The sequence below is a fragment of the Limanda limanda genome, chromosome 11, assembly GCF_963576545.1.
Source record: "Limanda limanda chromosome 11, fLimLim1.1, whole genome shotgun sequence".
Taxonomy (NCBI): Eukaryota; Metazoa; Chordata; class Actinopteri; order Pleuronectiformes; family Pleuronectidae; genus Limanda; species Limanda limanda.
In genome coordinates, this window is record NC_083646.1 from 10,091,850 (window position 1) to 10,115,071 (window position 23,222).

At 42.5% G+C, this 23,222-nt stretch overlaps 1 protein-coding gene across 2 annotated transcripts in view; it reads right to left on the bottom strand.

The window, feature by feature from the left end:
• Positions 1-6,534: 6,534 nt before the first annotated feature.
• LOC133013702 (nectin-2-like) overlaps positions 6,535-23,222 on the bottom strand; it is an 81,431-nt gene continuing 64,743 nt past the window's right edge. The window contains exons 7-10 of one of the 2 annotated variants that reach the window (XM_061080735.1): positions 9,957-10,092; positions 9,761-9,818; positions 9,552-9,635; positions 6,535-8,097 (exon numbers count right to left, since the gene is read on the bottom strand). In XM_061080735.1, coding sequence (XP_060936718.1) covers positions 7,906-8,097; positions 9,552-9,635; positions 9,761-9,818; positions 9,957-10,092 — 470 coding nt within the window. In that variant the 3' untranslated portion in view covers positions 6,535-7,905. Of the gene's footprint in view, positions 8,098-9,551; positions 9,639-9,760; positions 9,819-9,956; positions 10,093-23,222 lie in introns of both variants that reach the window. The other variant, XM_061080734.1, reaches the window with a different exon arrangement.

Consider the following 23,222-nt stretch of genomic DNA (forward strand, 5'->3'; position numbering starts at 1 on the left):
ACAAGCAAACTCCATCTCCTGATAAAGACCAGAAGACACCATTTTAAGGTTCAGGAAGAAAATCTAACATGTGGATTTAAATTTAGTTAAGTATTAGAAACTTAAGACTGTATTTTCACAAATGAATTCAGACATAGATCCCATCTGGCAACACAAGCCAGATGACCCTCCATGCAGCATTAGTTGAGCTGTGTCCAGCAGGCGGATGCATTAGACACATTGTATAGCCTGAGGACACTGTGCAGTGGCAGAGGTCAATTAGTACTGAGTTCTGCCATATTACAGTCGACCTCTGATGTTAAGAGGTTAAACTCGATCAGCCCGGCAGTAGAAATGAAGAACAGGCATGAATATAATTAGACAGTTCTTTGTGTGACATCTGCTGACTGCTCCGGTTTGTAAATGGTTAATTCAAATCTCTGTAAACTGTGGGTGTGGCCGGATTGAAAATGAACTGAGAGAAACATCTGGAAACATCCTGGCAGGGGTGACACACCCACCCACCCACCCACACACACACACACACACCCGCACACACACACACTAGTACACACAAAGATGTTAATGCAGAAAGACCGTTGCATCGACATCCATTAAATCTGGACAACCTAACCCAAACCCTTCCCCTAACCATTACCAGTAACCTGACCCAAACATAACCTCAATTCACACATACCCCTGACCTCAACAAGGACATAAGAATTGAGGTTATGCGTCATTGGGACGGGGCTTTTGGTCCCAGAGAGGACTACGAGGCCTGATGAGGTTTGTGTGTACACCAAGAAAAGGTCCCAACAAAGTTAGGATAGCACACACACACAAGAACATACACTTCATTAGATTGAGTGGCTCTAAATCAGGAATAAATAATGATTCGTCAGATTATGCCATTTTCACTAGCATACGCTAACAATGTTGTGCGGCTAAATCAAGGCTTGTTTCCTCCGACTGGTTGATCAGTTGAGCCATTCATCACTCTGTGAAAACACGTCATTATTCAAGTGTTTCCCTGGAAGCCATTTGAATATATTAGTGTAACTGTGTGTGTGTCTGTGTGTGTGTGTGTGTGTGTGTGTGTGTGTGTGTGTGTGTGTGTGTGTGTGTGTGTGTCGGTATGAGTTGGCAAGGGTGCACGTGTGCCCAGAAATGTGATTTCAGATTGAATAAAGTGAGGGATGATGAAGGGGAGGGAGTTTGGATGAGTCCCCAAGAGGCACTCTGTTCAAATGTTGAGTCATCACCGGGGAATGAAACATCTGGCTCTGTTTTGGTGTGGTGGCCTTGACTGGCTGGTTTTTCTCATTTACTCCAAAATACATTTAATCAAGCATAGAGGAACCTCAGCTGATTGAAGAGTCCGTCTCAGGAGCAGCTCTCCTGCACGTACAGCCCTGATTTAACAAATACTCAAATGTATTTCAGTCTTTTCATTTGATTTATCCATATAAGCATGCACAAGGAGATTTCAGTTAGACTCAAGCTTCTCTCCTGATTATTTGTGTATCTAATGTAGCTAAAGACAGGTAGTAAGATAATGAGTCTATATATATAATGAAGGATCCACCAAGGTTGATTCAAGTTAAAATAACTGATCAAATTCAATTTTAAACTCAATGTTGTCACGACAAACAACCTCCAATATCACTTATTGCAAATTTTATGAAGCATTTATTAACTAGAACCACTTAATTGATATGAGTGCATGTTTAACTAATGTTCATAGATCAGATCTAAGCAAGGCTAACTAAGAAAAATGTCTGAGTTGTGAGGCGATGACAAATCTCTTTGATAATTCATATTCATGATCATAATATCTCTTTGCAGATGAGTTTCGTATTTCATCAGGGGAACTTTGAAATTGGATAATTTGGCATCTTAACCTTTGTAAAATAGAAGCAAAGCATCTTCTCCTTCAGTTTAGAAGACTTCATCACGGACATGTCTTCTAAAGACTAACAATGAACCATACAATTATTAAACATTAGAAACCAAAAAAACCTTTATAAATTGAGCCTAAAAGGGTGTGTCCGTTATTTGACTTAATGCCACAAATGAATCTTAATCACAGTCACAAATCGCCGCCCTGTGGTTTAAATCCTCTGATTAATGTTGAATCTGTGTCTAGGGCATCATGGCTTGTGCCTAGGCAGATTTTATTGCTCAGAACAGATCATCACCACACAAGGATGAATTATCACGGGTTTTACGACGCCATCATTTTCCACCTCATCCTGCTCATTGAAGCATGTTTCACCTTCGCAGCAACATTTCCCCACAGTGTTTGCTAACGGCTCCTGTATGACGACTAAAGGTCATTAAACGCTCTGTCCTCTCTCCCTTCTGTCTCTGTAACCCTCATCTTGTGCAGGAGTCCTGCTCAATGAGGCAAAGGAAAATTCACATCTGTGCAACGCCGTCGCACCACCTGCATCTGCAGTGCAGACCCGGCGCCTGTGATTGGAGAGAGAGGACACACCCCGGTTTGATTGGACAAGAGCTGAGACTCAGCAAAACGTGACTGGTGTGAGAGGAATCTCGTGTTGCTGGGCTCGTTGAAAGGTTTGTTAATACGAGCGAAGATACCAAGAAACCAGCGAGTCACAGGGAGGAAAAAGTGAGAGGTGCTACAAGGGAAGCAGGTGCAGGACATTGCAGATGAGGAGGAGAGTCACAGCGTGTGTAATGTCACAGCCTCCTCACTGTGTGCCTCGGTCACACTATCCTCTCACACACACACACACACACACATACACACACATGCACAGACACACACACACACACACACTGTTCTTCTGCAGAAGTCGACAGCCGACCGCTGATACTAAACCAGGGAGTAGTTGGGTTTGTGGGTAATGTCATTTGTCGGGGAAGGCGTGTTTTTTAAAGGGCATGTTGGACATCTCATCCCTTTAAATGAGAAAATGCGGAGCTATTGAATGGGAGTCACCCGGCAGGTGCAGAAGAATGATGCAGCCTGAGCTGAGAGCATTAAATATTAAAGATAATTTTAAACCAGCTGGCATCAGGACTGGGAAACAAGCTGCTGATGTCACACACACACACACACACACACACACACACACACACACACACACACACACACACACACTCACACACGGTCGCACACATGCAAACCCCCCATAGCCAATCGTTTTTCCTCACTCACTTTATGTAACACATTTGGTAACAATCTGTCAAATTACACATTTGAACTTTTAATTCTGCATTTTGGGAAACGAATAGTAAGGAGCTTGTTAGCTTAGCTTAGCATCAAGACTGGAAACGGGGTGAAAGAGCTTCAGCCTGCACCTATAAAACCTGAAATGAGCCGTTATCTGCAATTACAGGCTTCTTTCAACAAGGTTGTACATTTTAAGTTGATAAATATTGATAGTATAATATAAAATAAATATTCTCAGAAATGTTGTCATCACTACCGATTCTCCAAAGCCACTATGAGCATTATAGTCTCATAAGCACCTTCACCTCTTCCTAGACACGTTAATGTTTCATTTCGGATGAATTCTCTTTCGCAACATTTTTTTTCTGGCTTTATTCACAGATCTCACTATTTGACATTAATGTAATTTTGAGTTACATCACCATGTTGAATAATTCAAACCGATGTGTGCTGCCCTGGGCACATAGGGAGCAAAGTGCTGTACTATTGAACACCTCTGTAGGTCCATTATCAGTCTGTCTGCTGGAGGACACACTGTTTGTTCTGGTTGTTTGCGTCTTAGTCATAGTGTATTAATTGTTGCTGTTGTACACAGTTGCAAAGACAATGATTAACCAGCGCTGTATACTGATTACAACTGTGCCATTGTTTCATATAAGATAAGAATGGTTTTTGGTGTTTGCCTGTTTGCAAGAGCAACAATGGCCAGTCAGATACTCAGATACTGTACAGACATTTATAGCTTTACTTGACTCTACATTTAAATAATTTAAGATGCACTGTTCTTGGTGAAGTTATTACATTTTTTTGAAAAAAGAATTGCAGGAACTCTCTACCATACCAGTACCATTCTAGTTTATTTCTGGTTTCATTCATTTCATCCATGTTTGTTACTAACCAAGTTATACAAGTCAGACCACTGAGAATCAAGCAGTTTCAGTTGGACCCGAGCTGCAGTGGCGTCTCTCTCAGCTGTCCAGTGGCCTTGTCTGCCCTCCACCTTCAGCTCCCCTTTAATCCCCAAAGCTTCTGTCCCTCTCTTCCTCTTTCACAGCCTGTTCCCCTTATCTACTCCACCCGCTCGCTCTCTCCCTCTCTCCCAGACTCCACTGGCATGATTTCCCTGTCGCGAGGGCGTCTCGACAGTGTCACTCACCATGGTGCCAGTGCTCGTGCCTCCTTCATCCTCTTGCGCTCCTCTCACGCAGTTTGTCCTTCTGGCCTGGTGTTCACAGAAACGGCCCCGTTGAAATATGATAGCAAGCAGAATATAAAAAAGAAAAGAAAAGGAGAGCAGTTGGGGAACTTTCTGAAATTGATTTTTTACTAAAGCTACAATTGCAGATAGCTAAATTACAATCTGCTTCACTAACTATCATGATATATACCAATCAGCACCTTTAAACCTATGGCCACAGACATGCTGCTTCCATGGGGGCTCAGTTATTTTTTCACTTCATCATCTCATAGCTGCTGAAGGTGCAGGTTCTACTCTGAACTATTATTCTCCTTTGTGATTCAACTTTCTCAAATCGCAGCTTAAATATCACACTTCTCTTAAATCTGAATGTATTTCTAGCTCCTAAAATGGATATTGAAGGTCACTCAAGGTTTCCTCGACCTTGACAGGCTTTAACAGGCCTCCATTTATCGTAGTGTGTGTGTCTGTATAGCTACTCACCAGGTAAGCCAACAGCATGCAGCCAAACATGCTCATCATTGTCATACACATGATGAGTACGGACAGAGATTGTCCACCAGGCTAGGCTGCTCAGAAATCACTCAGAATCACGGTGAGTGCATGATCAGCTGTGTCTTTATGTGCCTTTAACATGGAGCCACACATTGTGTTCTAATGCAAGCAGTCAAGGTCACCCGGTAAATCCCTGCTCGCCTACTTTGCCGGGAGTCAAATCAGCCGTTTCCTCCATCCCCCATCTTTTTTTGTCCACCCCGATTCTCTCAATCCCTCTCTTCTGCCTCTATTTTTAACCAGCTTAGCAGCACTGAAGGCATGAGAGGTTTATTCTCTGCCTTCTCCCTCACTCATTACCTGGCTGCCGATTCACAAAGTCTGCTAATCCCATAATGCTGCAACTGCACAGATCACGGCTAGTTTAGAGGAAAGGAACACGGCTAACCCCCAGGGCGGTTTCCCTTCGAGAATTTGAGATTTATTTTTATGTATTAGATCTTCGAAATATTTTTCGACTAACATAATTTATCTTGACATCTCTATCCATCTATACATCACTCCACCGACATGTGCAGTCCAACCATACCACTGCAACACTCCTTCAATCTTTACACCAAGAGTCATCTGAGAGACATATTACCCCTGCTGCACTCACAGCATCATATTTATCGATCCAGATGTCTTTATAGTCACCACCTTAATGTACAGTGCAGCCAAGCTAAAATTAGAAAGACTGCATGAATGGTTCAGAGAAGTCCTATTTAATTCGCAGAATGAAAGTCATGGCTGCCATACAGGGCGTTGAGAGTTTTCAGTTCCTCCTGCAGAGCGAGCCGACCTCTGTGTTGTCTTGAACGGCCTCACAGCTGCAGAACACCTTATGTCAGCAATGAACCCCTTAACCACTCCGTTCTCCTTAGACCAAACCCTGTGTGATCAGAATACAGGCAGAGGACGGAATGCAGAGTCATAGTGGGCCGCACCTCGGGCCTCACCTTCCTCTGCAGCAGGCCGGACTCATCCAGGACACTGCTGCATCACATACATACACATTAATATGGCTAAGCTGCGAGACACAAGGGGCTTTACGTATGTGAGTCAGTGGTGCAGGAGGCTGATCTATGTAATCCTTATATTCTGCATCTGCGAAGGCTGTATCTCTCTATTTTTTTTTGGTGCAGTCTCACCAGCGCTGGAAATGAATCACGCTGATCTAAAAAAGGTTCCCCCCTCTTGTGCCTTCAGACTTTTCATGGGCTGTGATTGGAGGAAACGCAGCTTAAGATAGAAAGAGATGAGTCAGACAAGAGGAGAGGAAGCAGGAGAACAAACGGCTGCCACTGTTTCCAGCCCAGTGCAGTTTGGGTCTTTAAAGCCCAGAGCCCTCACATGGCTGAGTGTGGGCACTGCAGATCCGCTCTGAGACACTGACAATGATGATGAACGTCAGTGACGATATTCACTCATAACGTAAATACATTCATTTCAAAACCTATTCAGTATTTTCTGCTTTGGACGTCAGAAGATGATAATATTCAGCCATGGAACGCATTGTTCGCCTCTCAGTCCATACTGCCGCCATGTGGTGAAACGGTGGCGTTACAACCAAGTTATATAAAAGACAGACTCATGTTAATTAACGAGGATTCAAACAGGATCATGATTAAAATGTTTATTGAATCAACGTCTGTAATAACAACATTGGTAAAATGCAGACAACCAACACAGATTGAAATCAACATTAATTCACAGATAAACATACATTGCTGTCCTCACAAGGCAATTGAACAAAATGAACACCTGGTTGGCACTAAAACACACAAAAAGACACAGAATTTCATTTTGAACCAGTAATTATTTCCTCAATAAATCTTACCAACTATTAGTGACCTGTTTAATCCTCCACCATGATGATAACAGACATGTCAGTCTACTAGCAGGGTCTGTGTCAACCCCTGTGTGAACTCCATACAGAACTATTTAATCCTGCTGAATTGCAACAGATTTTATGGGCTTAATCCAGATTTATCCTAATCCATGTCAGCAGACTTTTAGACAAAGTGGACAAAAAAGTGGTTTTGAAGTAACAGATATCCTTTCAAATTACAGCACCGTGTTTAACCTCTGTTTCCTGATCTAATATGGCTTTAAGGATGGATGGATGCAAGTAGAGGCTCAAGGCCGGTGCTGTCAAGTAAAGTCACTCACAAACTCACCAACCCAACTGAGAGGCACTGAATTTTCACACGGAGGGCAAAGGCCAGAAGCAGAGAACGCAAGAAAAAAAAAAACAACTATTGAAATTAAACTCAAACATGAACATAAATATAGTTTTGCCCCAGCACTTAACCCCCCTCGTCACTGCCGTTTACACCCTGATGCCGTCACGGTCTCCGAGTCCTGTCGCCTGATTAACTGCAGCTAATAGCTTCTCCACAGGGCGCCTGCTTCACAGCGACTTCCCGCCCCCTGGGTTTGGAAAGCAACAAGAGCCAACAGAGCTAACATGTCATACCCACATATATTGTGCTTCTGCTAACCAGCTCATAATGTGTGTGACAGCTCCACATTCATAATGCAACGCAGTTTGCTGTTCACCAAACATAAAACTGCTCCACGCCTCTGTCATGTACTTACAACGTATCCTGACTATGTTACATTCAACAGAATAATCTACTTAAAACAATATCATCTTTGATTTATTTCCAGTTTCAGAAAAATAAGTTCATTATATCTCTATAGCTGTATGCTACAGTCATGCATATAGTACACTTTGTATCCTGCTGGCTCAAGCGGATCAGGGTTTAAAATGGTAAAAAAAAACACACACAAAAATAAGCAACACACAACAGCAACAGAAGAATACATGACTACGTATCAAATGTTGATATTCACACGTTCTGACTCTCCCGAGATGGAGCTCATTTCATGTCTGTGTCATTTAAGGTAGAAATGAGCACTGACTTAATAACACTCATACATGCACACATATTTACACAGGCCAGTGTATGCAGGAGCTTCCCACTCATCACACAAACATGGCCGGCGACACAAAGCTATCCCCGCGGTTGACATTGAGGCCCTGGTGATCGATGTGGGGGTCGCTGTCTGTGCGCATGTAGGGAGGCAGGACCTCGCTGTCTCCAGGATCATCCCAGCCAGAGGGGGCAGCAGAGAGGTAATGCTCCCTATCCTCATCTTCATGGTAAGCATCCAGGTCCTGTCAGAGATAAGGCAGCGTATGTCACGTATGTTCAAATGTATATTAATACTGCATCGATCAGGATGAAAAACATGTGTCTCCTGGTTTTTAAGCAGTGCTATATTACAGAAGCTCTGATGTTGACCTATAATTATTAGTAAAACAATAATATTTGTTATTATTATTATAACTATGTATCATTTTTATAAATTTAAATAGCTATTTAGAAATTTGCCTTTAAAAAGCCTGAATCATTAAATATAACATATCTACATCACTATACTGCATCAGTTTAACTAGAGAAAAATGACTTCATTTCTAATAGTGTCATTTAACTACTTGTCAAGTTCAACCTTTGTCTTGTTTTTACAAAGTGAAAAAATACAAATGATAATCTGCATCATCGCCTTGAATTTCTGGCAGAATCTGACGAGTAAACTGTCATTGTGAGCTCCTCGGGCTAATCGTTGTATTTATAGCAGCGCTGCGATGACGCAGTGTCACACACCATTAACCAAAGTTTTATTAAAATCCAATGGTGAGATCAGCCTGGTTCCAGACTGAATCACAGCCCAGAAGCAGAGGGTGAAAAGAAATGGCCACTCAGTCAGAATAGCAGGCTGATCTTAGAGGCTGCTCTGTGAGGCAGGTTGCAGCTGAATGAGACGATACAATAACAGAATAAAATAAATAAATTAACATCCTAATTTACCCACAAATAAAAAAATTCACAACAGATCAAGTAATTGAAGGATCTGGTTTTTCATGAACTATTTCATCCCTCATTGTTCCTTTAAAAAAAGAATTTCCAGATTAATTGAATTAATTAATTTAACTAAACACTGCATTATATTTTAAACCTGCAACTCTGTAATTACTTAACGATGCATTATATTCTAGCGGCACAGTGGTGCAGTGTTAAGCACCGTCACAGCAAGACGATTCCCAGTTTGAATCCCAGTTTGTTTGCGTGTCTGCATGTTGTCCCTGTCTTTGCTCTGGTTTCTTCCTGGTACTCGAGCTTCATCCCCCAAAAACACGCAGATTGAATTAAAGGTTAAAGGGAGACGCTCAATTGTTCATATATGTGAATGGTAATTATTTCTCTGTATGTTCGCACAGTATCATGTGGGTTTGGCTACAGCCGCTGCCTACGACCCTCAAAAGGATAAGCTCTATAAATAAAGGATGCTCCTTGTGGAACACACGCTCTGCATTCCGACGAGGCCAGGCTGCATATAACACACGTGTAACACATAACAGACCCACTAATGATCCAGCAGGATTGAAGAGGTGGTAATTAATGAAAAAAATTGGAATCATCCTCAGACGTCTCCCTGATGAATGTAATGCTCTAAATAAGACATGTTCTAAATAAAGCATGGAAGCACTGGACGACAGACAAAGACTATTGTTCATTTCAGTTACAGTGATCCGACACCTTCTCCTTGTTAATGAACACGTCTCCTTACCGTGACCGGCTCATCACTCTGGGTATTGTAGTAAGGGGTCTGTAGGGGTGTGTCCACAGCCACCGGGACATAACTTGGGTTCCCCTGCTGAAGACAGAAAACAAACCTGATAACTCTGCCGACAGTTCTTTGATTTGTATCTGACCCAAGCGTTTAGCTGTTAATATTGTTGTTGTTGTTATTTCAGACGCGTGTAGAAGGTGACTCACCCCGTTGGTGATGTTGTTGGTCTTCTTGGGGGGAGGGGGCTTGTACTTAGGTGGACCACTGCAACACAAACACACACAGCCGCTTAGTGAGTCACAACAAATATATGACACATGCTGCGTGACATTTCATCTAACACACAACAAACATCTGAGCGTGAAGACGACAACAACTCGTCATCCACACGCTGGTACTCACTCTCCACCCTGCTTCTTGTTGCGATGCTTCTGGTACATGGCGATGGCTGTTCCGATGATGGCCAGCAGGAGGATGACTCCGATGATGGCTCCTATGATGCTGCCTGTGGTCGGACCTTTCTCTGGAAGACGAGTGTCTGCAGGAAGAGGAAAAGAGAGAAAACGGATGAAATCAAAGACGTGGAACTGAATAACTTGTTGGGCTGAAAGGAGCAGCTACGGTCAGATCCAGCTTTACTGGCTTTTTATGGTTTAACACAATGGTTCCTGACCCTTTGGCCTTGTGAGCCTTCCAGCTAATGCCTGCTTGAAGCCTCTTGTCATTCTCCACATGTGTCAATGAGCAATGAGCAGTGAGCCGAGCAACTGTGACTTTTAGAAGCCAGAGGGGATCAAGGGTCTGGTGGAAAGTGTAAAAGTTCAAAACTTATTGTATTATAGCTCGTTTGAAACTGAAGTGAGAAAGCAACAATTAGCCGTTTTGTGCTCGACTATTTCTCGGCAGAGAAAGTTCAGACTGGATAAAAAGATGGACGACACATCTCCACTTCTATACGGCGTATATACGGACGCCACCATCTTGTGTATTTGGAACCAGTCTGCCCAGTAGCGGTCGGGGGATGGTGAAACAGTAGCGAAGTCCCACCCATACACTCGCTCGACCAATGATGAGTCAATCATTATATTTTTACCACTTTTTGTATAGCATCAAATAACTAAGGAAAACCAAAATTACTGCAAATGACAGAAACCATCTTTGAGAAAAAATATTCAGTATGAACTTTGACTTTTTAGTTTGGTCCATTTCCCATCCACTAACAAAGAAGAACACTACACTTGACATCTATTGCACTTCTGTCCGTCGTGGGAGAGGGATCCCTCACATGTGTCTCTCTCTGAGGTTTCTACATAATTTTACCTGTTAAAAGGGTTTTTAGTAGTTTTTCCTTACTCTTGTTGAGGGTTAAGGACAGAGGATGTCACACCATGTTAAAGCCCTATGAGACGAATTGTTATCTGTGAATGTGGGCTATACAAATAAAATTTGATTTGATAATTTGAGGATTTATGATCTACACTGCAGCCAGCCACCAGAGGGTGATAGAGATGCTTTGTAGTCACTTGTGAGGAGACATTATGTCATCCATCTTCATACCCAGTCTATAACTGAGACCAGTAACCTCACTGATCACCTGACAACTGCTCATCGATCTTCATAGATTATAAAAGAGGATGAAGGCTGATGCAGCTGAGAGCTTTAGAATCAGCAAAGGAAGTGGCGCTTGATAAATAATTTCACTTCACAACAGTGTTTTTCTTTCAGACTGTTGATAAGTTTAAATATGTTTTATAATCTTCTCCATTTGTGAATCATCCTCCAACAGCTTAGATCTGCTTGGAGGCCGCTGTCAGGAGTCCTGCGCCGCGGGTTGGGAACCACTACATGATTAAGGGTGGTCTTATAATGATAAAAGAGGATCAGCAGCAGAAATGAGAGAGTGTGTGTGTGTGTGTGTGTGTGTGTGTGTGTGTGTGTGTGTGTGTGTGTGTGTGTGTGAGTGTGTGTGTGTGTGTGTGTGTGAGGAAGTACAGAAAGGGTATTGATTAGAGTGTCAAGTCACAGGGGTGATTAAGACGAACCAGAGGAATCATGCAGAGGTTCCACTAATGAACCATGACTACACCTAACATGAACCAACGCGCACACACACACACACACTGTGTGTTTACTGGAGGTGCAACCCGGCTCATTATCCCCCCCATATTCCCAGGGGATTATGCTAATGAGCGGGTGGTGGAGGGCAGAGGATCTGACGCTCATTTGATGAGAACAAACTCTGGTCGTAGTAATTGGAAAGGTCACGACTGAATGTTGTTAGTCCCCTAATTACAATTTTCCTCCAACAATAGACTACTTTGAATATCTCCTAAAATAATTTCCGCACATTGAAAAGTCTAATGATCACGTCTTTCTCTCGCTCTCATTACGAGCCAACACATCTTGTCTGCTCTGACCCCCCCGTTCTCCCCTTTACTCTACCTTCCCTTCTCATTGTGCTGATTCTCACAGACGGCCAGTATTAGGTTTGAATACGTAACCTTCACAAAAGACTTTGGGTTGCCTGGTTTTTTGCAATTCACTGAATTCACAAGACTAAAATAAAATGTGAAATGAAAGACAAATACAGAAGAAAATGAAAGTGGATATCAAAGTCACTAAGTTTGCAACTATTTTAAAGATGAAACAAAATGTTTTCCTGTGATATAATGAAAGGAAAGCTTTTAATGGGTTGGACTGAGTTAATTATATTACTTTTATTCTGTTGGGTGCAAATAAGTTTTACATTGTTGTTTTTTTTCTCCTTTGTGCAAAACTTCTATTCCTCCCGTCTTGGGACTAGAACCAACATGTGGTGCCCTCATTGCATCTAAAGTACCTTTATGCTTCTGTAGGGAAACAAACTGTGCACAACATGTGTGTACATACAGTGTGAAATGTGAGTTTCTTATATGTTACTCATTTTATTCTCAAATCAAACAGGATATTTAAGTGTATTTACTGCATGAAGTACTTTTACTTTGTTAGAATAAAAATGTTTGTATCAGTTGAAGTACAATAAATGTCACTATTTATTTTCGGTTTGCAGACTTATTTTTCCTCTTGATTACAGGTTGTGGTTTTAAACTTTATGGGCAGAGAAGAGATTCATTGTTAAATTTTACTGCCGAGCCGTAGTATATATGTTGCATAAACTGATGAAGCGTAGATTAGGTTGTATTCTCTATTTTCGCAATAGCTGAATACAAATACTGTGAGATAAGGATTATTTGATTGATATATTAGAGCTGCGACATTAGACTCGATAGTTTCTAGTATAATAATATGATATTATGAATTTAGTCCTCTCCTTTAAGGTTGTGACGGATTCAAGTGATCAAATTATGTTAAAGTCGGTTTTAATCAAGTATTAGGTAAAAACGTTGTTTCTTTTGTCAGGCTGTCAGCACAACATAAGATTCAGAGCAAAGAAAAAAGTGTCTACAGATTATTTATTGAAGGCAATGATGATGAAGAGCAGCTATTACCCAGCGGAGGAAACTCAGACTGAGCTGCAGGAAATTACAACTAATTATTCATGCAACAGTCAAACCCGAAGCTTGTAAAACACTTTTTGTTTCAGCTCAACCATAAGAGCCAGAGTCTGAGAAGGAAATTCAAAATGAACGATGCGGAACAATTAATCAAGTCTCTCCGAGGGCTGTCATGATGGAGAGCGTGGAACATTTTCCTGTGGCATTTTTCAAAGTCCTGATGGTTCTGCTGTGTTTTTCCTTTTTTTTCATTGAGTGACTCAATAGGAGCGGAGAGCTGATTTGCTTAGTACAACACGGACGAGAGAGAAAAGGCCAGGATGCCTCCATGTACTCTCAAAAAATAGATTGGATGTGATCTACTCGCTGGCATTCAGGCTTTATTACAGATCCAACTGTTGACAGTGACATTTGGCATTAAACACATCTACTATCCTAAAATCCCTGTCATGTAATATTGGGGACTGTCCACGTGGGGGTGCTGTGTCACTTTAAAACCAAACAGCCGCGGGACACTTCCATTGTAAACCTGATACCTGCCTAGTGTCTTGTTTTCACTGCTTCCTCATTCCACTGCTGTGTCTGTTTATCATCACCTCCTCCTCCTCCATTTTCAGTCTTTTTTTTCTTCAAACTCTTTACACCCAACCCACCCCCGACCCCTCTGCGTCATTATCCAACCAATGTAATCTGCACTCGGCAGGTTTCAGGTAGAAATCTGTTCTTTCCCCTTGGCTAACCTCCGATGGAGAAGAGAGAGCTGCAGGGGAAGAGGCCATTTGTGTGGATTGAGGTGCGATGCCTGGGTGTGAATGACTTGACTCGAGAGCTCGCCCTCCGTGTTGGCCAGGGACACCAGCCATGTCTCGCGCTAATGAAATACCCCAGATGGACAGAGAAAGAGAGAAGATGTGTGTGTGTGTTCAAATCCATGCAGCTCTTTGCCAAGGACGTACAACAGACATGTATTCATCGACATGTGAGGAGCAAATCTACCTTCATGCAAACGTAAAATACACACACGTATCGTATGTATAGACCATGCTCACAAACACACAATGTATTCAGAGGCAGCTGACATCCTGTGCTGCCTCCCCGTCACTCAGTTTGACATGTTTACACAAACACACTGGCCTGCAGCGTGCCCTTTGCCCTGCTGCCTTTCCCTTCGCATGCAAACACAAAAGGCATACCTACGTACACGTTGAGACACACACAGAAGCGCACACCCAAACACTGAATCTGAACCAACACTTTGCATTTATTTCCATTACTGTGAACGAGTGGGTCCTCCCAGTTAAAGGTCAACTCCAGCCCTGTGAGCAGATCAATGCAGGGACCATCAAGTCAGATCCACATGTACGCCTTGCTATATGCAAGCGCTCCATCACTCCCCCCTTCGCCTGCACGGCCAGCCAGGGGGGGGAGGAGTGGGAGTGGAGGAAGAGGAGATAAGGCTGGATGGTTGACTGGAACTTTCTGAAATTACCACAGAACCACTTCACTAAGTTCGGAAAAAAAGAAAAACACCGGAATCGTTTCAGCTTTAGAATGCATGGTTGAATCTCTGAAAGTCTCCAGCCAGTGGCTATAGAGTTTTCCACTTTGTACTTTGTTCTCCTCAACTCCGTTTTAAGATAGTTGTCGAGAGAAGGGGGGAACATTTTTTCGGAGACGGATCATCAGTCCTGAAAAAACTTGGGCATATGAGTCACCGACAGGAAAGCTCAGTCCTCAGGTATGAAGATTCATTAGAAGTGAGTCAAGGAGAGAGAGTCGGTCCTGAAGAGGAGAGCTGGGGGGGGGGAGGATGACATTGAGTAGGTGAGAAGAGGAGGAATCCAAAAAAGGAAATGAGGGTGAGGCAGCAGGAAGTGCCAGGCGACTGCAGATGAAGGCCGTGATTAAGGGGATGGTTTCAGATAAGTACAGAGGGATTTCCCTGCTGATGCCAGCGCCGGGCTGATCACACACTGAGAGGATGAAGGAGAGTGGGAAGACAAAGATCTCACATCCCTTTATTTTCCACTCAATCCCTTGTTCTGCCTCTTCCTGTGTGTTTACTCCTCTCCCTGAAGGGATTAAGGTTAACATGCTGCCCTATCCTCAGCTTCCCCACACAGGACGGGGGCTCTGGCTGCATTTATCTCCTCCCCTCCGCTTCCATCCATCCCTCCTTCGCCGCCCATAACGATTCCCATCATCCCGCTGCACCGCCGGTGTAATTTGGAATTTGCTTGTCCGGGCCGCGGTAATATAACACACACAAATCTGCCTGGCCTCTCCCTCTGCATCTCTTATCACTGCTGCCCTAATGAGTTGAGATAAGTCTGTTTTCATTACCTTTCCTGACCTCTTCACCAAAACTGGCCGCCACGCTGGGAAACTGCACACACCTGCACAGGTTTCGACTGAAAATGAGAAACTCCCAGTCCTGGAGAACAAATGTCATATATCCAAGTGGTTGACATTGGTTTAAGTGACAAGCAGGTAACTGGTAACTAGAAAAACAATCACTGTGGCAGATGGGTGCCGTTCTCTTTGGCCCTGTGGCGGTGATGTTGTGAATTCTTCACCGCGTGTCATCTACCTCCCACGCATCTTTTTTCCTCGAGTCGCTCTCCAGTATGTTTTTCAGCCAAGTGAGAAATGTCTATTTAATTATACCAATCCACAGTGTTTGATCACCCCCACCACCACTTGGAAGAGCAAACACTTTTTTGATTTAGAATTCCCTTTTTTAATATCAGCGAGGTTTTTTTTTTCTTTGTTGGTTTTAGAACGTCAGCGGAAACTTCTACAAAAGGCTCTTCACTGAAAGTGAAGCTCGGATGCGACGAGTCGAACCGGTTTCGGCTGAAATTCGAGCTGTTTGAACTTTGCTGAATCACGCGGCCGTGGTAACGCCCAGCATAGAAAAACACAAGGCTGCCACAGTCACAGCGGAGGGCCTGGAGATGAGATTAGGACAGAATGAATTGATGGCCGCAGAGAGAGAGATTAAGATAAAGAACAGTACATGTAATCTCATTGCTCACTAAGAGGAAAGAGAAATCCTAGCCTTTAGTTTCAGAGGTTAACTTGGTGAAGCACACACCCTGTCTATCTATTGATGCTTTCGTTCAGGCTGAGCTGTGTGTGTGTGTGCACCTGGTAATACAGTAACCCGATAATCAACAGTATAGATAGCTGCACAGAATGGAATGAGGGGGGAGTCGGGAAACAGGGGAGGAGGGGTGAGGGTGAGACAGAAACCAGGAAGAGAGGGAAAACAAACATTATAGACGTATATAGAACAAAGTAAAGCTAGAGACAGGGAGTGTACATGAGCTGCAGGACTGAGCACACACACACACACACCTACGCCCGCACACTTTAATTATTCACAATCAATGCAAGTGCCACAGTGTTGAGTGCCTCAGCTACTCTGACACTCGCTTTATTGCAGTTGAAGACCTGCTCCACCCCCGACCACAATCACTGTCGCCATCGCTGTCATCACAGCACTCATGACGCCATTAAAATTCATGTCGCAAAACAAAATCGGATCCGATTGATTGTGCCGATTCCCACAAGAAGAGCAGCTCAACGTCTGAGAGAGGAGGGACTCTGACGATTTGACAGAAGGAAACGCTGACTGAATTTCTGTGTGTGTGTGTGTGTGTGTGGGAGGGGGGGCAAGGTTTTTGTAGTTGCAGATCAGCAATGCCGGTCATTTCTAATCTTCTGTGATTCCAGAGTTCAACCTTTGTTCATTTCAACTGCATGAACTGAGGATTAAAAATCACTGGCAGCGAAACATTGCAATAATTTAAGGTGCATTTGTCCCTGTGGCACAGAACAGGTTTCTTATGCTTAAACTACACGAAAAGGATGCAGCAAGTCAGTGATCACAACATCTTGATAAAGATAGTTGGCTCAAAAGAGGATACTTTTGAGCTTCATTAATAACTTAGTTAGCTGTGAATTCCCATGATTTCAGCTACTCTTTATTTGCAGTTATTATGCAAACGATAATTGAAATGATAATTGAATAGTTTTAATACTGTTGCAGGATCAGCAAATGGGTTTTTTCTTCAGATGCCAACCGGCTCTGATCCCCATGTCATTACAGCACCAGCAGGGGGTTGTGTCCCAGGTTCATCATCCACATGTGTTTTACTGACATGGTAACATTGGTTAGTTCTGCTATTCTGAGGGGTTTGTGAAATGCTGAACTTAAAAAGTAATTAGAGTCGTAGTCGAATTTAACAAAGAAAAGAACATTTAGAGGGAAGTAACCTAAGGTATTTGTTCATTCTTATGTTACTCAGCGAGAACATTTTATCAGCTGAGTCATACTGTGAACCAGGCTGAAAAGAGCTGAGTTTCAATTCCTACAACGACCACAGAGACGTGTTGGCCGGAACCGAAAGAGACGGACCGGTCTTCTGATTGCGTCATTAGCTTGTCCCGCCCTTACAGCTGTTGCCTAGTAACAAAGCTAAATACAAAATCGTTTATCGGTTGATTATAAATGTTGAAAAGATGTTTTTTTGTAAAACACGTGTACTCGTTTGAGTACCTCAATCTAAAAATAACTTCTATCTTTTGACGGATCCAGGGATTTTTAATGAAAACAATAAGTCATGTTGAGGGGACTGAAATCTACGAGTGTGTGGAATCTGGTGCACTTGGATTGAGTTTGGGCCGTGGCGTTAGTTTGCTCTGAGTAGTGTCGTAGTTCAGTATGTGATAGGGAGACATCTTGGGAATAAAACTATTTGTCTAATCATCACACATCAACCATGTTATAACTTATTGAGGATTTTAAATCTTCTATAAGTGTATCAGAGTGAAATGCTTCCACTTGCATTACTTTTGTGTGTGTATATTTTCACTGTTTCGTTGTTTATCTATTTTGTGGTTGTTGTTGTGCCTCAATATTTTTCTATGAATTTATTTTATGCACACGTGCTCCCTATATGGAGCCCCTGCAGACAGTGCAACCCATTTGGCCCTCACAGCCTGAAGCATGTCCTCACAGTAAGTTCACTCTTGGTAGGCAGAGAGGAGAGAGCATTGTTTCATTAGAGTCAGTACCAGCTGAAGTGCACTATCAGTCTAAAGCAAAGCTCCAACCTCGGTCTTCCACTGCAAATACCCTGCCAACCTCAATGTAATCATGGAGAACAGGCCTGAGTAAGAGCTGTCTGCCTAGAGAATTTGTTTTTCCAGAACCTTTTTAAAGTTTGCTTCACTTTAATTTGCCCCACGCTTGCATACATTTTGGCTGTCAGCTGTCCAATAGCACGAAATTCGGAAACACTTGAGTAATCCTGTTGCATTGCGACGGCGAACCAGCTCACAAGAGATTATCCCTTCTGATTGTTATTCAAACCTTTTGCAGAGATGTGCAGATGATGCTCGATGCCAATGAAACATGTGACAAACGGCCAAAGCTACGCAAAGGAAATGAAATGTTGGCAGAATGTGCCCTGTTAAGTGAAACTGTTATTACCACCAACTCCAACTCGTAGCCCTATGTGCTGCTGCCTTTAAGCTGCTGATCCACCTCCTCTGACCAATCGTCAGCAGCTCAAACACTGTTGGAAATGTTCCCCTTCATCATGTCGGGTGATTTTCCAAAGGTTAAAGTGTAGGCACACCACTATCATCTCTACCCTTTGATTTTCAGACTGATTTATAAAATGAGTTGCAACTTAAGGAAGGTAGAATTACAGGGAGAAGCACTTTGACGCGTCTCTGAAATGACTGTAGACAACATCGAGTATGCTGTTAGAACTGTGTTGTGATTAGACCTTTCACAAGCTGAGAACTACAAGGGCACTAGTAGAGTGTGCATATCTCCACCAAGACCCAACAGTCTCCTTATGAAACCACATTTTAAGAAATATCAGTCCCCTTAATATGTCTGACTTTTTTCATCATGAATTATTCTCTCAGAAAATGTAAAAAATAAATAAAAATAACATTCTTGCATCCCAGCTCTGCACCAGAATTTAATGTGGTTTCTTTTCTTGTGTCATGACGCACGCACCCCTCCACAAAACTTTATGGAAATTGGTTTAGTAATTTTTTTTCTTCGTAATCCTGCAAAAAATCATATGAATAAATAAATAGATAAAAACCTAAACTCTGACCAAATGCATTCTCCATGTGGACGACATAGGAAAATGCTTCATTCATGCCACATTACAGTAGACAGCAACTGGATTTTCCTCAAACCTGGAGACGATTGGACCAAACGTCCCCTGACGCACATACAGCTGATGATAATTTGTATCTTGGATTGAGACACTTTGGATAAATGCTTGCAACGTTTTGGCAAGAGTAGATGTTGTGAAAGTTCCCATTTCCACAAGTGTCTAGCTCAAACTGGTGCCAAATATGTGTCTGTTAACTTAAAAGTACAAAACACAAATTGACACATGGGATATGAAAGATATGAGAACAGAGACAAAAGTAAATCTACAGAATCTGTCAGGATGGCTCGATGTGTTGAACTGCTCAAGCGTTTTGCATTTGAGACGGTTTAATGAAAAAAAGTGTTAAAACACTGAATTAATTAACTCGAACTCTCGCGTGCGAGTTATGATTTGCATTTTGTTAAGTACTTTTAACTCAACTTGTGAAATTAAGTTTTGTTGCAATCGACTCTCTAGGTCTTTAGCTGAACAATACACCGATTGTATTTCACTATAAACGGGAATAATTTACATGTAAAACTCAGATTTAGTTAAAATGAAGCAATTGCAAATGTTTGTGACTCTGAATTCAAGGTACAAAACATCTTGTTGCTCCGACTGTACTTTATTAGGTACCAGTTTCCGACAGGTACATTTTTACATAAAGGACCATTTTTGTCACTGCAGGTTTAGAAATGTTCTCTCAGAGTCACAGAGAAGAAAGTATAAAAGTGTCTCAATTTTCAAAGGTACAATGCTCGTAACCTGGAGTTCACCTGCAACGACAAATTGTTTGTAGCCTTTTAGGGGTCATTGCTACACCTCTGTTTCTAAGTGAGTGTACATGTGAGAGTGTGTGCAAGTGTGTGTGTGTATTTTGACATTTTAAAAAGCTGTATGGTGTGTATGTGTGTCTCTCTGGGGAGATTGCGTGTTCCCTGCCACAGTGCATCAAAGCACACTCAGTTGCCTTGGGAGAAGGCAGGAACTCTCCCTCTCGCTCCCTCTCTCTCTCTCTCTCTCTCTCTCTCTCTCTCTCTCTCTCTCTCTCTCTCTCTCTCTCTCTCTGTGCTGTGTCTCCATCATTCCCTCTCCTCCATCTCCCTCCGACAAGGTTGCCGTTTGCTTCTTGCTGTCTTCCAGTCAATATTTACAGTCCACTTTACACTGGCACTGAGGTGGTCGGCTGCAGCCAGCAGGGAAAGCAGGGTTGCATTAGCCAAATGTAGTTGTCCACTCAGGACATGAATAATCTGTTGTTCTACAAGCACTCAGCCTCTCCTCCCTTCTCTCTCTCACAGTCTTTTACACACACACACACACACACACGCACATACGCACGCACACGGAGAGGTAGGAGGTACCGGGTAGAGCTGGAAACAGGAGTTAGATACTTAACAGAAGAGGAACAAGTGCTCAAAAAGCACAGGTCAATTCAGGATCGCAACTAAAAGAGCGCATGGAATTTCTCGACCAATTTATCTCTTTCAAATAGCAAATACATTAAACTAATTATGGCACATTACAGCATTGCCTCTAAATTAAAGTTGAGATGTTAAAAGGCTACACGTTAAGTTAATCGATCGTTCGGAAAAATATGGTAAATATACAACAACATTTTATGGTCTTATCACATCAGTGATGCTTAAGATATATAATCACAGTCAGTCGGGAAACAAGCAAAACACAGTTTTTATCACTGAGGGAAACTCTTGGGTTAAACTGGAAGATGTCTGAAGCATGAGGATAATGATGTGTCAAGAATTGATAAAGGAGGCCATTAAAGAAATCAACATCTCATCACGAAACACAACGATGTTCAGTGATATTAACTGTTGCACTGTTGTATATTTCATCAGAAACATGGTTTATAAATCCCTCTAGTTAATAAATCATAACATTAAATTATCCCCAGCTGATTCGACATTTAAAGGAATACAAAGACAATTTGTATTATTCGCTTTTATGCCGAGAGTCAGAAGAAGAAGATCAACCCCACCAGCGAGTCTGTTTTAGCTCTGAGGAAAAAGCTGCCGGAAAATCAAACAAGATCTGACAACAGAACTAAAACATATTATCAGAGACGTTCCGATACCATTTCTCATTTCCTGAAATGATTCCGATATCTGGACTTTAAATTTTTTATATTTTAAACAATTTATACAACTTAATTTAACAGCTGTACGCTGCTAATCCTGTACGGACTACATCGAGAGAATTGATGCCAATTTTTCGTCAGTGAAAAAAAACACAAACGAATAAATATAAGGAACACAATACACAACCATTCCTTACATAAAAAGACAGGTGAACCTTTAAGTGGTGCCAACCCACACAATCGAAGTCTTGCAATCGTTACACCTGGCCGTTTTACTTGTGGGAGTTTTCAGTGTGAAATGTTGCCAAATTCCTGCCATTTTAATTAGCTCTGGCCAAAGCTACTGCAAATCACTTCTTTGCCTCTATCAAAACAGTACTGTTGCTGTTTGGCTGTTAAAGATGAAGGGATATCAGAGAAAATTGCAGTTTTATTTGGGTGAAACTAATGTACTTTAAAGACGTAGATTTGCTTACTCGCCGATGCCCGACCTGGCATCTTTTGGCAATATCAGTCATTACCGATGTTGGTATATACAAAAACAGACATGTAAACAGTGACAATTGCAATTAAATTAATATTCTCTGACATGAATTAATGAACTTCAGATGGATTTATGAAGTTCAAACAGAGCAGGACTGTCTCCCCCTGCTCCTCCATGCTAAGCTAAACTAACCACACCCTGGCTCTGCAGCTCCAGCCTTGAAAATCTATTTAATCTCGTCTCTGCAGGAGAGCGAACCCACTTCATCGCTGCCAGAGTGAAAGTGAAAAAATTCAAAGGGTTTTTCAAAAAGCAGCAGGTGTCCTACATTCTCAGTGACACGTAAGAAAACGCGTTTTCATGTAAATGGGAAATTCATCAGTTGATTGTGACGATGTTGGATCACACTCAGAGGTTTAAAGATGAGTAAAGTGGCTGCGGTAATGGAAAGCGACTCTGGAAGGCAACTCTCCAAGTAAATACTGTAATTTACAGTAAACGTTGCAATCGGAGAATATCCAGCCACCTATTTTACCTCAAATGCCTCCAGGCTCCTCATCCATCTCCTCGCCCTGCTTTTTCCGCCCAGGCAGCCTCGTGGAGCTGGTATGTTTACCTGCCCTCCTAACCACTGCTAACCTCTAGCTAGGAGGGACTCTCACCTCATTACCCACCACTCAGCCACACACACAACCTCAAACCCCACTATCCTCTTAGATTTCTCCCCTACAGCCAGGATGCTACTCTGTAATAGCCTCCGTGTACTGCAATCTATTCAGCCGCCTGCTGAGTAAAAATGTTAGATATAATGAGAAGGGGAGAAGAAAAAAAACACATCCAGGACTTGGCTACGGCTCCTTCCCTCTGTCTTTCTCTGAAAACGAGGAGAGTCAGCGCGTTCGTTTCTCTCAACTCTCGCCCGACTCACATGAGAGTGCTCTTCATGTCGCCCTCCTACCAAGTTCCTCGCACAGACTGTCAGAATATAACATCGTGCGGAGAGGGAGACAGAGATGGAGAGGGAGGGGAGGGAGTGTAGAACATATAGGAAAGAACATAGAGAACTGAGTGCACAGAAGATTCAAGCTGGAGGGTGGAGATGTCGACGTCGAAGATGTGTGGGAGGGAAGGAATCGAATGGAGAAGTATTTGTGGCAGATAGAAAAGTTGAATATGTCCCACTCCTTCAGGTTCATAAAACTAATGATCCCTATGCACAATTTGTTGCATGTGTGTGTCTGTTTTTGTCGGGAATAATGATTTCCTTTCAAGTGTATGCACCTACTGTATTGTTGACCACAAAGAAGGCAACCGAAGAGAGCCGCACACGTGGTCCTGAGAGTGCCCTAGCTGTAATAGGCCCCATTTCTCCCTCAAACTGCCTCTCATCAGCACCTGATTAAT